This window comes from Parasteatoda tepidariorum, chromosome 12, assembly GCF_982258835.1.
Source record: "Parasteatoda tepidariorum strain Cologne lab strain chromosome 12, Ptep-v5.0, whole genome shotgun sequence".
In the NCBI taxonomy this organism is placed as follows: Eukaryota; Metazoa; Arthropoda; class Arachnida; order Araneae; family Theridiidae; genus Parasteatoda; species Parasteatoda tepidariorum.
Window position 1 is genome coordinate 20,179,486 of NC_141766.1, and position 18,619 is coordinate 20,198,104.

General features: G+C 28.2%; 1 protein-coding gene and 1 long non-coding RNA gene across 3 annotated transcripts in view; one reads left to right on the plus strand and one right to left on the minus strand.

Annotated features, from left to right (window-relative positions):
• The window catches only part of LOC107447769 (uncharacterized), a 189,943-nt gene that overhangs the window by 111,135 nt on the left and 60,189 nt on the right, over positions 1-18,619 (plus strand). The gene's annotated exons all lie outside the window — the stretch shown is intronic.
• Positions 1-18,619, minus strand: part of LOC107447768 (cysteine-rich venom protein AnHyalC) — a 163,317-nt gene that overhangs the window by 43,131 nt on the left and 101,567 nt on the right. For both annotated transcript variants that reach the window (XM_016062772.5, XM_016062770.4), the window contains exon 7: positions 4,192-4,335. In XM_016062772.5, the coding sequence (XP_015918258.1) occupies positions 4,192-4,335 (144 nt within the window). The remainder of the gene's footprint in view (positions 1-4,191; positions 4,336-18,619) is intronic.

Consider the following 18,619-nt stretch of genomic DNA (forward strand, 5'->3'; position numbering starts at 1 on the left):
CTCTCACATTTATTATTCTTATTTGGCATTTTAGTTCTAAATTTAGATTTTAAGAAAGCAAAAATTAACTTTTTAAGTTTTTCCTTTAACGGAGAAATCCCTCGACCTATTTTTTGAATGAGTTGTAAGAAAGAATAATTCCCGTTTAGCCTGTGAGTTATGAGATTATCGGGATAAGTTTGCAAGATATTCCCTTGCATTTCATATTAAAGCACTTCGACTTAGACATATTTTAATGTATAGGAGATCAAATCACTTTAAGTCTTTCCTCCCTGTGTGCCGATGACTACGTCATAGCAGGATGTTTTATTTATTTATTTTTTGGTTGGGCAGGGTATGGAATGTGTGAGCAGGAGTGGCGAAAGAGTTCGGGTCATTATTTAAGTGTGAACGGAAGAAAATTTGATTATTTTGCTGTTATCAAAATCTGCCCACGTCATCATGAAAGGGGTAAAAATCGGACTTCACAAAATCTGATTGGATATCTTTTTACAGAAATTTAACGAATGTTCTATTTTGTGTACGAAAGAAATGGTGCCTGAGTGCTGGGTTTCCCCTTTTGGAAATTAACTAAAAATAAAGTGATTTCTAATTTTCAGTTAAAACTTTTCTGCATTATAAAAAGTGTGATTTTATAGTGATACTTTTGCGAGATTGTGGTACATCAATTAATAAAAAATTTATTAGAATATCAATTCGAGTGGTGATTGATGTTATGATGAGGTTATGAAATTTTGTCGGGAATGAAAGTGTTATTAAATTTGATTTCCGCTTATTTGAAATATTTTGAAATAATTTAAAAAAATGGTACCTGTGTTTATATTTATCTGATAAATGGTATTAATTTTTTCAATGGTATTGATGATTATCGATATTATTAATTTAATTCTGTACTTTTGCTCTGATAATAATCTTTGAAATAATTATCGTTTAAATAACAATAATGTTTATTGATTTTGATTAAAACTTATTACTTAAAACTTATTTCCCATATTTGATATTTCTTTTAATAATATTTTTATGCATTGAACTTATTCACAGTGTTGATAGTTTTGTTTATTATTAGATATTGTTGATATTTAATATCTAATATTAAACACAAGATATTTTTGAAATTTTTCTTCTCTTAATTCAGTAATATGAGTGTGTTATAAACAATACTGAAATTATTTAAGCTGATTTATTATCTATTTTATTGTTACAGTTTACATGTCTGATATTTATAATCTTTCAGTTTAAATTTTTGTCCAAATATTGTGCCTAGGGTTATAAAGAAATAAGCAATAATTTAATAAATGGAATTTATTTTTAATGCCTTTAAGACGTGGCAAAACATGGATAACACTGGAAATAATTTAACCCTTTCTGAGGATGGAAGCGTCAAACAGTGTAATAATTGGGTAATTTGTGATATTTTATATGGGAATATTGCTTATATGTTAATATTACAAATTTTAGTCTTTTTATATAATTTATGCTTTGAGCAAAGGGTAAGTGTTGTAAGTAAATTACAGCATTTCAGCGAAGGAGAATGTAACATAAAAAGCTTTAAGAAATGCTTTTTACATTATTTATTTGTTTAAATTCTCTTTTTTTTTAAAAATTCATTATTCAAAACGAAACTCGTTCTCATAGTTAGCAATTTACATCCGACATTTCACTTCTAATTTTAGATTAAAGAATGTAATAATTATCATAATAAGACAATTGTCATAGTGAGTAAAGAATGTAATAACTATCATTATAGTATAATTATCATAATAATTATCATAAAATAATTATCATAATAGTATAATTATCATAATGGTATAATTATCATAATAATTATCATAATAGTATAATTATCATAATAATTATCGTTATAGTATAAATATCTATAATCATAATAGGGAAATCTGAAATCCCGAGAGACACTTCTTTCAAAGTATTCTATCCTATCAAAGTATTCTATTCTTTCCTATCCTAGACTCGTGTTCCGGATAACTTGTGATCTTTCCCTTTTAAAATCCATTAGGTAAAAGACGATGCGTGTCATTTTCAGTGTGATTTTTTTGTTGTCTTTTCTTCATTATGTCTAAATAAAGAGCGTCTTCTGTCTACCATGTTTGATTTCTTGTGTGCCCAATCATAGCCACTGAGAGCCAAGGCCTGTCAGTAAATCTGTGACGTCATGCTCGGAAGTGCTAGGGTACGAGGTAATCAGATTTGTATTAAGAGAAAACTATAATATATAGTTCGAATATTTTTCGAGTGAGGAAAAATATTTTTGCTTTAGCTAATATACTAGCACTTAAATATTTTTAAGTGGTGAAGGTTTAGTTTTTTTGTTAAAATAAATCAATGTTATTTATCACGCTATAACTCAATAAAATGAACATGAAGGACTGTTTGATGTTTTTATGAAGCATGATTATTTGCATTTCATAATGGAAAATAATTTAATAAGAAAAGTTTTTCTTTCAATTTTAAATCATGATTCATCCTAATTATTTTCAATAACAAAAGAATGAACCTCATATAAATTTATCATTTATAATTTTTTAAATAAATAATTAAATATTGGATTTACTCATATATTAGAAAATAAGAAAGTGTCATATGAAAATAAGAATGTGTCATATGATATGTGTCATATGAATGTGTCGTATCAAAAAAGGCAACAAAAAAATGAGAATTTTTTTGGCATATTCATAAAATTGCTATTTTAAAATAGGTTCCAAAGAGTTCTTTAAGAACAGTACGATAAACACTTAATTTCCAAGTGGAAATAATATAAACATAAACACTACATTTCTTTACAAATAAATGACGCATATCATATAAAAATGAGGCAAAATGATTTCGCAAAGTATTTTCTTATTTAAGATTATAAAATTTTAAAATATTATCTAAAATAAATTAGGCTTTTTTTTATCTTGAGATTACTGTAAAAAAAGTAAAATGTATTTAAATATTAAGTATGTTAGTATTAAAATAAAATTTCTTTGATGACTATCTTTCTCTCTAGATTTCTAAAAAAAATCAACAAAAAAACCCAGTTATTTTCAGAAAATTCCTTTCTTCAGTTTTTTCTCCTGCCAAATGACATTTTTAAAAAAAGTTTGTAAGTACATAACATCAAAACTTGCTTGATTTCAGGTAAAAATATGAATGCGTTTTTTTTTAATAAACGTCTTTCATCTCCTATGCAATCAAACAGGTTTTAGTGTTTCATTCAACTGCCTCTCTCAACTGCGATTTGTCAGATTTCGATAGTTTATTTTTGCTTTTGTTTGCAAAAATACTAATTTGTAACCCCTAATATGTACTCTTTTTGATCTCTATCATTAGTATGGTTTAGTTTTTTAATATTATGGGAGTAATTTATGAGCTACACTGCACATAAAAATATGAGAAAAAATTTATAAGATATAAAATTTATGAACTCATCCAAATCTGAAATATGCAAATTTGATTTTAATTCCTCAATAATTAAGGAATCAACGTACCCTCTCAGAATTTTTGTTAGTTAATATAAGTAAAATCAACACCTTTTCAGTTGCATTACGCGCACTTAAGTAAAATGGCTCTAATGTTTTTAAAAATAAAAAAAAATTATAAAAGCTTCCCAGTTATTAAATATTTAAATCTATGAATTTCTACACTATTTTTCAAAAAAAAAAATCCTTTTTTCTTTAAGCATAATGAATACGGATATAAACCAGGGGATTCATTTGATTAGATATGAATTAAAACATTTTTCATTTCAAATTATGCACAAAATAGAAAAATAATTAAAAAAATCAAATACGCAAATACAACATGCTGTAAAAATTTTATTAATTTTTAATGCTCTTATTCAAAGCACAGTTTTATGAAGCATATTAGGGTGATTGTAAAAAAGTAAATAACTAATTAAATAAATACTTTAAGGAAAAAAAATCAAAAGAAAAAAAAATCTCTATTGCTCCAATAGGATTTTATAGTAGGTATTATTTTACTGTAAATTGTTGAACCACGCAACTAATGTGGTATAAATAGAGAGCGAGCGTGTGGCAAAATCCTTACGAACTAACAAAATAATAAAAAAATGCTACTACCGGATTCTATTTTTTTCTGTAAAAAACCATATAAAATTTCATCATTTTTGTAAGCATCAGATTTTGTTCTTTTGAATTTTCTGAAATTAATGAAAAATGAAAAATATTTTACCTGTGCCTACTTTTCTACTTTTCCACTGCCGAGCTCCTTCAATAACAAACTCGCACCATTCTGTGTTCGGATGTCTAAAATTGCACCAGTAGTAAACATTACCACGTGGAAAGTCTGGCTGAGGTCCATAAGAGTTCACTGTTTCTGAAAACAAAGTTTTCTCAGTTACTTTCCATTAAAAACGATAGAATTTTAATAGGTATATAACAGGAGTTTAATAGTAAAATCATAGAAAAATATTATGTAATTATAATAAAAACACAGCCCACTTAGAAAGATTATAACTCTCTTTCCAATTAAAAATGTCTAAACAACAAAACCGATGGTTATAAATGTACTTTTCTTATTTGTTATTTTGTGAAGTTATGAATTTAATAAATTTGTCTGGAAAAATATCCCCCCCCAGATTTTAGAAGTAAAAATAGTACAAAATATTCTACAAATAAAAATTTTCTGAACATTAAAGAAAGATTCTAAAACTCCCCTCAAAATATCGTCAATATCTCTTATTAAAAATTACCTCGAGAATACAATTATAATATCCAAGAGTATCACATGAAAATGTTTCGACTACTAGAAATGGTTTTTACAATAAATCTCTAGGCATCAATAAACATCTCAGAATTTTATTCTTTTCTAAAAGTGATATCGGAAAATTTATATTCTAGAAGCAGAAAAAAATATTTTTATTCTAGAAGTGATAGCATAAAAAAAGATCACTCGAAATATTTGCGTATCCATGTTTGCCATTTTTTGTCATTCATCAAAATTAAAAAGATTTTAAAGCCGAGCATGAAAAATTTTGAATTGAAGGCGCTACTGAGATGCTTATTTTTTCGTAAAAATGACCATTTCGTGAGGGGGTGGACTTTCTTTTAGTGATTTTTAAAGAAAATAATCATAATACTTAGAAATTAGATTAACTTATAATAGTTTTTCAAAAAGTCTGAAAGAGAAACCCTTAATTTGCTATAAGTTTGATTTACACGCACATTTTTTTTTTTTTGAAAATATAAATTGTATGAAAAGCATATTCTGTCTGTAATATTGTAAATAATTATAATAAATATTTAAATATGCTACCAACACGCAAAAGCTTGCTTTTTTTTTTATACTTTCTTTATCAGTTTAAAGAGTTTCAGTTTATCAGTTAAGTTTTTCTTTATCAGTGCTGAAACAGTTATTTCACAGAATTCTATAAGATGTTATAGAAACAGCAGTAAAAAAAAAAAAAAAAAAGAGAAAATGCACAATTGTTTCTGCTTCTGAATGTCTAATAACTTTTTTTCTTTCATTTTTTGATAGAATGATTTTAAACATCATCGCTTTTAAATTTTAACTGAAAAAGAGAATTATTGATGAGCCATAATATTACGAATAGTTTAAGTGCTTAATTGAATCAGGAGAAACTTCTGCTAGTCCAGTAAGGCAGTGTTTCCCAAAGTGTGGTACGTGTACCCCCAAGGGTACAGGAACAGTTTAGCAGAGGTACGCGTTCCTATCTGAAATATTTTGCAACAAATGAAAATTTCAAAAAATTTTATTTAAAAATAAAGCTAGCCATGAAAATGTAAGATTACGTATTTTTCTATTGGTTATTTTTTGCAGAGTTAACAGTTAATAATTAGTGGTGTCAACAGCCAGTTGTGATTTTTAACTTTTCTGCAAATTTTTTAATCACAGCAGCTGTCATCACAACAAAAACAATATCATCCTTCTCACGGATGCAAATAAACTTATTTACAAAACTTTGTACCGAAAAATAAAAATAAACATATTTTTAAAGAAATACATTCATTTTTTTATTAGTGGTACACAGCGTTAGGAAAATTTAGAAAGGGTGCACAAAAGTCATAAGTTTGGGAAACACTGCAGTAAGGACAAGAGCTTAATCTTTCGCCATCCTTCTTTATTCTTTGAAATACTCTTTAATAAATTCTTTGTAGCCTTCTGGTCAGGGGGTGGGGCAATGGGTAGCAGTTGCTGCTCCGCTAGACCTCCCTAATTCTATAAGTTACTTACGTTACTTCAGGGACTAATATAGGATAATATAATATCTATGCGTCAGGGATAATATAATATCTATGCGTTACTTATAAAATCTTTACCTCCTTACATTTATATCCTGTGCATCATCCCTTCCGGGTTTCCCTTAGACCATAGATACATATATTAGTCCCTGCCTTAGACCCAGGGCTTAGTAATTTAGTGCTTAGACCAAATCACCGGTCAGTCCAGCGACTGACAGTGTTGCCATCAGGGACTTAGTGTTCCTTTTCTCTCAAACTGATGAAGTCACATACGCTCACTTCGGGTTACCAGCATTCCCTGGATGCTTCCTACGGGGGTGGGTAAGGGTTAAGACAAGCCAAGCTTACTCTTTGAAACAAACTGAGTCTTTCAATTATTACTGTAAAAATATGACAAATCCTAAATTTTTCCATTTCAAACTTTTATCAAGCCTTTGCATAAAACCTAAAACGCCTTACTGTAAAAGCTCGAAACGAGGGATTACGTATGGATGGAATTTTCCATTTGCGGATATATTGGGTTCCGTTAAAGAGGGCAATTAAAATGCACTAAATCGCGGTGAATTAATTCGGAACTGCAAAGACTTCACATCAACGGTATAGGGGTTATACAGAGTTAATGATGACATCACGACGTCAACCCCTCAGTCTCCCTAACAGTCTTGAACTGAATCCCCGATAAACATACTTTTACAACACTCATGTACTTTTAACAGTACTTTCCCCAATAAACATGAAGTGATGTATGCTTCTCGTCAAAATTTTGTAACTAAAGCGTTTATTTAACTACATTAAGGAACTGGTTTGGATAGAAAATAATATATTTGATTGCAATAGTATCATTGATTTTTAGTTTAAGGACAATCAGGTTTAAGGACTGGTTATTAGTTATGATTTCGAAAGACTGTTACGACTTTTTGGAGAATTACGATTTCTGTAGAGATTATCATTCGATTCAATGATATTCAATTAAAAAATAGATATTTTGGAGAAACTTTGGTATTGTTCTTAATACTTTTTATCATAAATTAAAATATGTATTTTATTTGTTTATTTTGAAATTGATTTCATTGTTTAATTTTTTTTACCCACTTAAAAAAATTTAATGCAAAAATTTTAAGGTGAAGCTTTAGAACCTTTTCACGATATATAATATTGCACCAAGTAGTCTCACGGCACTTAAAATAAAACTTGCATTGACTTAAGTATTTATTTAATGTATGTCGAGTTTATTTTAAGCGAGCACAATTGTTTCTAAAATATTAATTTATTTTTTCCAAAGTTAAAAATTAAACATTATCATAACTTTTATTTTATAATTTTTGTTTGCTTTATTATTATAATTAGTATACGTTAAAAAAATATGATACTAATCTTTTTTTTCTCATGAAGAATTTTATGATATGATAATACATATTTAATAGTTCCCACAAAAAATTTGTTTAAAATAACAACACACTTAGTTTATATATCTTAATCCTTTTTTCAAATTCTAATTATGAAGCATTAAAAATTCTCAAAATAAGATAGTATAAGATTATTCATACGTTTGAAGTTTTCAGGATTCTCAAGGAAATAAAAAAAAAGTTACCTATATTTTGAGAAATCTCGGTTACATTAATAATCTTTAAGCTGGAACTAGACAATTGTTATTCTACCCTTCTGATTGTGGTGCATTGAAGGTTAATATATATAAAAAAAATTCAATCACTTTAGCATGTGCCAGATAATGCGAAAACAAAAGGAAATTAATAATAATTATTAATTAATTAAAAATGGTGCGTGACAGTGCAATCGACGTATAATCAGTCTATGATAGTTCAATTAGAATGCAATTGGTTGGAAACAAAGCGTTCTGTAACTTATCTTATTTAAAAGGATCTAATTTTAACTGGATTTTCACTTGTAGTATCAAAATATATTATCTGAAATACAATAACAAAATGAAAACCTTTTAACGGACTAATATTTATTTCCCATCACTTCCTCTTGGACTGCTGCCCATTACAATAATTTTAACCCTCAACGCACATCGGCAGTGTTTTACTTTAGTCTACATTCATACACAATATATAAGTCATACACAATATATAAGAATTTTAGAGCTACATAAATGATTGAATTTTTTTGTTAGAATGCCTCTCAGGCAATTATGAATTCTCGCTTACATTAATACCTCATACAGCCCAGCATTTAAATATATTGTGTGTTATCAAGTAATTAATTTACAAACAGAAACAAAGTACTGTTTTCTATTATACTTTCTATTATACTCTTTCTATTATTATACTATTTCTGTTGTTTTCTATTTACTCAGCATCATCTTTGAATATTTATATTAAGCTCACATATTGTTGTTAAATTTCACAAAACAATAAGGAAGTATAATTGTGTAATTATGAAGACTGTGTTTTAAAAATATTACATGCATAAAAAAGTTTTATAATATCTAATCGTAATTAATTATCGTTATTAATAGTTAGATTTAATGATAATTAATAATAATTTTTTTTAAAAATTGAGTATATGTTATTGAAATAAATTAGTAAATCGCATGTGTTTTTATATTCTCTACAATGAGTCATTATAATATGAGATTTTTTTTTTTTTAACATTTATATTAACTTGCAACCCCTAATATCTCCTCTTCCGTTTTTTTTAAGGTTCAAAAAATGTATGTTATAATCTTCATAAATTTTACCCTCATAAAAAGAACCGGTTAATCACGCAGACCGTATAATCATGCAGAACGTATAATCACGCTGCCCGTATAATCACGCAGAGTGGTAAGAGCTATGCACTATTTTTTTTATAAATCTATTATAATTTTGTTAAATTTCAGTAAATAACTTTTATATTTGCTTGTGTTTACATTCTTACTTATGTTTTATCATACAAACTCACATGAAAAGCTTAAACAGCAATTATGTCTCTCATTTTGGTTCATGAGCAAAAAAAATGATGAAATAATAAATTTCGTAAGATTAACGGGGAATGTCATTACAATTGTTATCCGTAACCAAACTCATATAAGCGAAACTCATAACCAATCTTTCATTTTTTTACAATTTAACTAGCCTTAAACTAAAAATCAATGATGCTATTATACAAATTATTTCTATTTTATTTCTACCATTGCTATTATTTCTATATTATTTCTATTTCTACCAATTATTCTAACCAATTATTTTCAATCCAATCCAGTCTTTTAATATATTTAAATGACCTATTTTATTATTAAAATTCAACGAAAAACATTTGTCAGTTCAGGTTCATTGAAAAACATCATGTTACGAGTTCGGTTCCGTCTTACTATTGGAACCCGTCATTATTGACGTTGTCAGGTGACGTAGGATTAGCCATATCTATGGAACTTAACCTTAAAAAAAATAGTCTTGGGTATATCGGGCATACTATATCTAAATATATACTATTTCTATCCAATCTGCGACAAACTTTAATTAATTAATCACACTGTAATTGAGCATTTTTTTAACTTAAAAATAAGTGGAATAAAGTAATATTTTTTATGAACTTTAACAGCACTAATTTCATCCGAAAAGAAATTTTGATTCGCTTTGAAAAGCTGAATAATTATTTCTTTAGCTATTTTAGTGATACATATACTGTTTGAAGTTTCAAAAATATTTCTTTCATTTTGCACGCACTCTAGCCGTCATTTTGCAAGCCGTATAAATTTAATTCACAAAAATTTTTACCAATAATATACAAAGGATGTTCATACGACATACGATGTAAGTAATATCAAAACTAAAAGAGCATTGAAATAGCCTTAGCGGATTGAGGCGGCACGTTTTCATTTAACGCACGTGACGTCGTAACTAATCAGGGATCGTTTTTGATTGCATCACATACGGAAGCCTTTATCAGGCAATTTAAATGTTTAATAATTAAATAACTGAACGTTTGAGGGGGAAAAAACAATTTGAATTCTGTTTCAGGAGAGAATTTTCAATATGTTCAGATTAAAAATGAGGGAAAATAAAAAAAAATTTAACAAAAAGGTTCTAATTGTCCATTACGTTGAAACATTTTTAGTTAGCGTGTTGTGGTGGCGACATCTGTTAACGAACAACTGAAATAAATAAAATCAATTTTACTAAGATTGAATCTTTAGCACAGATTTAACAGTGATAAGTATTTAATCCAATTTATTTCCGTTCCATAACTATACTATTAAATAAGCTAAATATATTTTTCGATGAAAAAATTCAATAAATAGGAAATAAAGATATAGATAAATATTATTCAAACCATAGGCGAGCACAGAAATTTTACATCGGCGGGACAGCACTTAACTAAATTCTCATAGTAAAATGCAAAAATTTTATATATGCTTGACAGTAAGATCTATAAAATACATATATATATATATATATAATTCCTTTGAGATGATATATTTTTAATAAATATTTTTATTAAGAATAACTTTGGGTTGTAAAGGGTACATAAATCATTTCACATCATGTTGAAGTAAATTTTAAATGACAAAATTAAAAATTTGAATGAAGTCGATCGAAATAGTTTCTTAGAAATTCAATTTTAAAAATGTTATTTATTCCAATTTGATTTCGTGAGAACAGCTCTAATGATTTCATTTAAATATTGTATTTTGTCATTTAAAATTACATGCTCAAAAATTATGTAAAAATTTACATACCTTACAATTAAAACATTTTTAGACTGCAATTAAATAAAAAAAATTAAAAAAAATAAAAAACTATTTTTTAAAAATGAATTTCAAGATTATGTGTAAAAGTTTTGCTATTTGCTTAAAGAGCTCTCGGGATATAGTGATCTAAGCAAAAAATAAAATTTACATTAATGGGTCCCAAATTTCGATTGCTCTCCTGCTAAAATTATTGGGACCAGAATGCGGCTACCCCCGTATTTTGATATTTAAAGATCCAAAATTGTCCAAAAATAGGTGTTTATTCAGAGAATGTTCGTTTTCGCATCTGATTTCGGAACTTAAAATATCGTAAATTAATTAGCTTATTTAAGGCTAAGCTCCCGAACAATAAAGATTTGAACATGGAACTGTAAAAATGATCATAAGATCAAAAGTTATTCAGGGAGTTCACACTGTAAACACCATCCAGATGTTAATGATATCTCACTGTTGTATCCCAGTTTTAGCGAACTTTTTATTACCTAATTAGCATTACATATGCAGTACACATGAAAAAGTAAATTTTTAAATTCTTTTTCCTTTTTTTTTCTTCCAAATTACCTGATTTTAAACTTTTTAAGGCAACTAATCTGGGTATCCTGTTTTTAATTTTTGATCGAATTATTACTGATTAAATAAATATATTTTTTTTCTAATTATAAAATATTTACTATTCAGGTACATCTAAATGTAAAAATTTATATTATTTTTGATAGGTACATACATTTGGTAAAACAAGTGCCCATAATTTGGCAGTTTTGGAAAGCACTGGCCCTTAGGCCAGTGCTTTCGAAAGTCTAGAGCAATCCCATTATTTGGCTTAATTCATTTTTAATCATTTTAATTTGATTTAATTTTGTTTTTACTTTTGTCTAAAATTTCGTATGTTACAACAAGGTAAGAAGGTGTATTATATGTGGTGATATTTAATTGATATTAATTGTGGTGATATTAATTAATTATGAAGGTGATATTTAATTCCGTTCTTTGATAAATTTTCGTGAGGGAATTGCTGAGGAATCAAGGGGGAAGAACGTATATTAATTTTGATTCCCTTATTTGACGAATTTTCGCGAGGGAATTGCTGAGGAATCAAGGGGGAAGAAGGTGTATTAATTTTGATTCCATTCTTTGACGAATTTTCGTGAGAGAATTGCGGAAGAATCAAAGAGGAAAAGGGTATATTAATTTTGATTCCTTTCTTTGACAAATTTTAGTGAGGGAATTGCTGAGAAATCAAGGGGGAAGAACGTATATTAATTTTGATTCCCTTATTTGACGAATTTTCGCGAGGGAATTGCTGAGGAATCAAGGGGGAAGAAGGTGTATTAATTTTGATTCCATTCTTTGACGAATTTTCGTGAGAGAATTGCGGAAGAATCAAAGAGGAAAAGGGTATATTAATTTTGATTCCTTTCTTTGACAAATTTTAGTGAGGGAATTGCTGAGAAATCAAGGGGGAAGAACGTATATTAATTTTGATTCCCTTATTTGACGAATTTTCGCGAGGGAATTGCTGAGGAATCAAGGGGGAAGAAGGTGTATTAATTTTGATTCCATTCTTTGACGAATTTTCGTGAGAGAATTGCGGAAGAATCAAAGAGGAAAAGGGTATATTAATTTTGATTCCTTTCTTTGACAAATTTTAGTGAGAGAATTGCTGAGAAATCAAGGGGGAAGAAGGTATATTAATTTTGATTCTCTTCTGTGACGAATTTTCGTGAGGGTATTACTCATTGATGTCTGTGATGCGAAAAGTAGATTTCGCTGCGAAGTTCAGGCTGATCACCTTATTTTGATCTGTGAAGAAACATTTATATTGAGGGAAAGCCAGGGGTTTTAATTTTTATTTTGCACCCAATAAAATATTTAAACAAATGTTCTAAAACTAAATAGAAAAAAAATCCTCCAAAATAAACGAAAAAACAGAAAATTGCCGCATACAATGGGGTGTTTGAGCCCTTACCTACATCCCCGTAGCCACAGCCTGGAAAATATTGTCCCATCATCTAAAAAGGAACTCAGCAATCCTTTTCTTAAAGAGTTTTTTTTAATATTTATTTTAAATTGTTAGTGATATTTCATTTTTTCTAAATGATACATCGAGCAAAAAGATCCCTTTGATAAAAAATAAATAAATAAATTTATAAGAATTGCTTCTAATTTCTAATGCTAAAAAAAGAAGGAAATATCGAAATTATTATAATTTATTTTTTTAAGTAATTTTTAATTTTTTTTCATTTCTTTACAAAGAAAATTTTAAAGGTTATTCAGGCGTCTGCTCCCCACCCCCTTGCTCAAGCCGATGATTCAAACAAATGTGAAAGGATAACGAAAATGATGATTGGATTCAATATTATCCAATTGATGAAATCAATTTTCAAAGAAATAATTCTAAAAAAACTATATATACAAGCAGCTATTATTCTAATTAATACAATAGAATATTATAGGTAATATTTTGATTTAATTCTGTGATAAAAATAATTATTCAAAAGAATAATTAAAATAATAGAATATCAAGAAAGAACGTCAGAATTTTATTTATTCAATATATGTAGTTTCATATTTGGCATGCATAATCTATAGTCTAAGTGTGTCTAAGTGACATATTTTAAGTGACATTTAATTGAGTGACATTCTTAAAATAAATTGAGTTTTCTCAAAGAAAGATCTTATTTTAGTTTTACTTAACGAAACATTTAGATATTTTTTCACGTCTTAAAATTTGCAGTGGGTGAAAACACTACGCATCAGCATTACAATGTTGTTTTCGAAATGGAAGAAAGTGTAAGGTACATTTCGCAACTGACAGTCGAAAGAATCTAGTATTTTGTTTGGCAACATACAAAAGGCGCCAAAGATGTATGTGAACGCCAAGACGAAAACGGTTAATGGGCGATAAAAATAATAAATTTCGCTAACTTGAAGCTTGAGGAGAAGTAATTAAAGGGAAAGTATAGTCTTCATTTTGACACACATGCCATTTTTTTAAATGTGGAATTTATAATTTTTTTTAAAATTCACACCTTCATTTAATGGAAAGTGTGTTTCTGTAATAATTAATACATGAATGAAGGCAGATGCTTTTTTGAAAACTCCTTAAAAATTTCCCCTTACACAAACAGTTTGGGACAAATCAAATTATTTAACCCAAGCAATTTGTTTACTAAGTCTGAAAAAAATGAAGAGACAAAAAAAGAAAACTTTAATTTACTTAAAATAACTAAAATGTTATTTAGAATATTTATTCATCGATTTTAATAAAGAAATGGTTGGTTGTTTTCGAGGCACGTTTGAAATTCGTTTAAGCTATACAGATCTTTTCTACCTTTTAGCATTTATTTTTTCCCCTGGTGATTTTTATTTTTTTCCTGATGATTATAATTTTTCCCCAGATGATTATATTTTTTTTCACTTGTAAGGTAAAATGTGAGGTTATTTGTATTCTTCCTATGAGGATAGATTATTAGGATTAATTCCATGGATTCTTTTTTTGCTATGATAATTTTCTTTTTTAATCTCTCAAAATGCCAGAACTGTTAGTTTTTTGAGGATAAAGATGACCTTGAGATAAAACTGTCTGGGAAAAAAATGTCACGCGCAGTAAAAACCATAAGAAAAGATCTCATCTGCTGAGATTCATAGCATACATTAATTTATCATTTGATTCAGTATGCTTATAATATACAACTTATAACGCTACAAACGACTTAGAAATAACAGATGATCAACTTGTTGATGTGATGTCTGTTTATACTTAAAAAAAATATTATAATTTATCACTTCATTCACTTCACTTTACCGAAGAACGCTGCTTGAATTACTTAATTCCAAAGATTAGTCTACCTTAAACTAGAATCTAAATATGCAATCTTTTTAATCTTAGAAATAATCAAAAATATTTCATGAAAAATGTCAGTAATTCGAATTATTGGGCAGTTATGGGTATAATAGGCAAATTAAAAAACAACAATACTATACTACGCTCTTAACTATTTTTTATTTATACCTGGCTTCAACAGTCGATAATTTCTCGGAGTTATGACTAGCAACTTCAAACTTCTTTACATTGTAATTTTGACCTAACCCAGAAGACAAAGGAAGCTCCTGGATCAAGCAATAGGGCCAAACTTGCCTTGAAAGTCTAAGAATTCACCTACTTTTCCGTTATAGAGAGAAGAAGACTACACTTTCGTTGTCCCGACGTCAGGAGGACTTTTAAATATGACCAATCTACCTTTGAGAATAATTTTCATCTGCACTGTGGTTAATGCGAACCGGAATCAGAATATGATTAGAGCAGTCAAAGATAGGATTCGAATCTGGATCTAAAGGATATTATCTTCACAATTTGAGGGGTCCTCAAGAAATATCTTTATAATTGGTGTAGACCACAACTTAATTAAAAAAAGGGGTGCATAGAAATTTACTCAATATATATATATATATATATATATATATATATATATATATATATATATATATATATATATATATATATATATATATATATATATATATATATATATATATATATATATATATATATATATATATATATATATATATATATATATATATATAGAAGTTTTGTTACTAATAATTTAGTTAAGATACCTGTAGAAAAATTAGTTACTTAATATTGTTTTTACATACTTCGCTGTACCTGTGCAAAATGAATTAATAAGAAGATTTTTTTTCCACAATTATTTATAATATAATTTAATGAAGATCGAAAAAAGTGTTGGTCTGTAAACTAAGCACATCTTGACATTTTTTTCAATCATTTAGAAATTATTTCCTTCATTATTATTATTCATTTATTATTAATTATTACATTTAGAAATTATTTATATATTTAAAAATTATCCTGAAGAAAATTTAGTTTTGTTTTTACACATTGCGCTTTACCTCAGCAAAAGGAATTAATAAGAAATTTTTTTTCACAATTATTTATAATTTAATTTAATGAAGATCGAAAAAGTGTTGGTCAGTAAATGAAACACATCTTGACATTTTTTTCAATCATTTAGTTTAAACTGACAAAATTTAAACCAGAATCGACGAAGCTTTTTTGATAATCATGTTTCAATAAATGCTATCAATAAATTTACAATTGAATATCATTAGTCCCTAATAATCAGTCAGCCCCTTTATTACAGCCAAAACCAGACCTACCTTAAAAAATATTATTTAGAGTCCTTTGGGATCGATATTGTCCTCTTAAATAATTCCTAACATAAAATAAGAACGAAATCGGTAAAATAGTGATATAAAACTAATGAAATTTTTATTTTCTTACTCAGGAATTATGTAACAAACTTAAAAACAATTTGCCTTATCACAAAATAAATGCTAAAATATTAAAAAGGATTATTAAAATAATAATTATGTCTAAACGAGTTTTTGATTAGCGCTCGCACGCTAAATGAGATTTGGGGAAAAGTAATTAACGCATTCAGTTACGCAAAAATTACGAAATTCTGGCTTAACCATGTATTGAAAATCAAAATTTTAGTTTTTAATGAAAAGTAATTTTTTTAATTTTATTTTATGACACTAATTACATTGTTTACGCTAATCATATTGTATATAGGGTCAAAGAGCTTGTTTTAGTACGAAAAAATCAAAATTTACAATGGGTTTAGTATAAATTTTAATGAAGAAACTAAATATTTATGCGCGAAAACATTTATAGACTTCATATGCTATAATTTGATCTTTATCTTAAGCGGTTCTTTTTCTTTTAACCAATTCACTTATACTCTAAATGTTGCTTCTGAGCCACGATGGCTCAGGGGATAGAGCGCTCACCTTCCAATGAGGTGAACCGGGTTCGAATAGCAGCGATGATTAGTCGATACGAATTCAGCCCCCGGCTTGCACCGACTACAGTGCTAACGTAAAATATCCTCAGTTGTAGACGGATCATGGGTTAGAGTCCCTTTGCCGTCAGGATAACAGAGGGTGGTTTTCGTGGTTTCCCTCTCCATGTAATGTAAATGCTGGCTAGTTTCATCGAAAATTCCTCCAATAAGGCAAATTTCTCCTAATATTTGATCCAGGAGTTCCCTTGTCTTCTGGATGGGGTTCAAAATTAGAAGGCTACTGAGTTGAACCTTAGAAATCGTAAGCCTATAAAATTGTGTCCGTTGTTCAACGACGGTTATGAAATATAAAATAAAACTAAATTTATAAAAGCTAATAAAAATTGCAGTAAGTTTAAATGATAAAAAGAAGACGTAAAAAAGAATATTTAAACAAAAAGTATTTAAACAGCTTTTTAGTGAGTTTATTTATATTGAAAATCTGTAAATATTAGTTGGCAATGATGGATTTTCCATATTAATCTTTCATTTGTAGAAAACTCAAACAGTAAAGGAAAATAACGGTTTCTTAATAAGTTTTATGCATAATGTGACATTGTGAGTGTGATTCACTAATGCAATTGAGAGCATTTCAGAATCCAAATGCGTCAACCCCTAACTTCGTTAACTAAGTAAAATAAAGAAATTTGTTTATTAACTATTTATAAGTTATTGGAACTACAAAAATTAATTATTTCCGGGCTGTGGTGTCACTCAAAATCTATTAAATTAAGGATGGTATAAAGACGTGTATACTATGGTATATTTGTAATCTTTATTACAAATATACCATAGTATACACGTATACTTTATTGTATACTAAGAATTATGTACAAATTCTAGATCATCTGCAAGGTTCTTTCTCATCCAGGTAACTCTGTCCCTTCCAAGCTTTTCCTACTCAGTGATTTGTTGCAAAATATTTACATTTTATAAGAGACTGTGCAGTCTGGAAAGCATGAGATGACGAAATAAAAACGGACTGGTTTATAGAGGGGTTCGTAGTTTAAACTACACTGGTGCAAAAAATTAAGAGAATTCGCAGACCTGGTCGATTATCTCTAGAACTATAGGATCAATTTTGATGAAATTTGATATGTACATACATTGATACAATACAAAACAAATAATTATTCAACAATTGTAATACACATGCATGATCGTGCGTAACACTCGTTGGAGCCGGAAGGTATGAAATTGCCGCAGGACGATTCAGGCCAATCGCCACAAGAAGTTATAAACTACCTTATTCCAAGTATGAAATCACGCTGCAAGGCCTGTATATCTGTAAGAGGGCACCATACCCTTATTAAAACCTTTTCCAGGGGGCTGTGACAGCAGTTGTCACATCTGAACTTGGGTTCCACTGGTGGGCAGGTGACACTTTCAGCGTAGGAATAGGGGAAGGAAACTCCACCGCAGTTAAGACAGAGGATCAAATTACAGTGGGATGTGTTTTATTGTTTTAGTCTATACGAGAGGTCTCACCTTTTTAAGTTAAGGGGAGAAAAGTTTCTTTACTTTTCCCACCTACTTTCAAACATATATTCCAAGTTCGGGTACTTGCTTGTTTGTATACCGTTTTCTTAAGTTTTTTTTAGTCAGTTTAAAAGTTGCTATTTTTTTTTGTATAAATTTTTTTATTCAAGTTGTAGGCCATTTTTTGAAAAAAAAATTTTTTTTATTACAAATTTAATTCAACGAATATTTTAAAAAGTACATAAAATATATGGAATATCGAGAATCGAAAAGCATTCTTTTAAGTGAATTAACTCAAATTGAAATAAAATATAAAAGCAATATATTTTACATAAACTTAAATAAATAAAACTTTT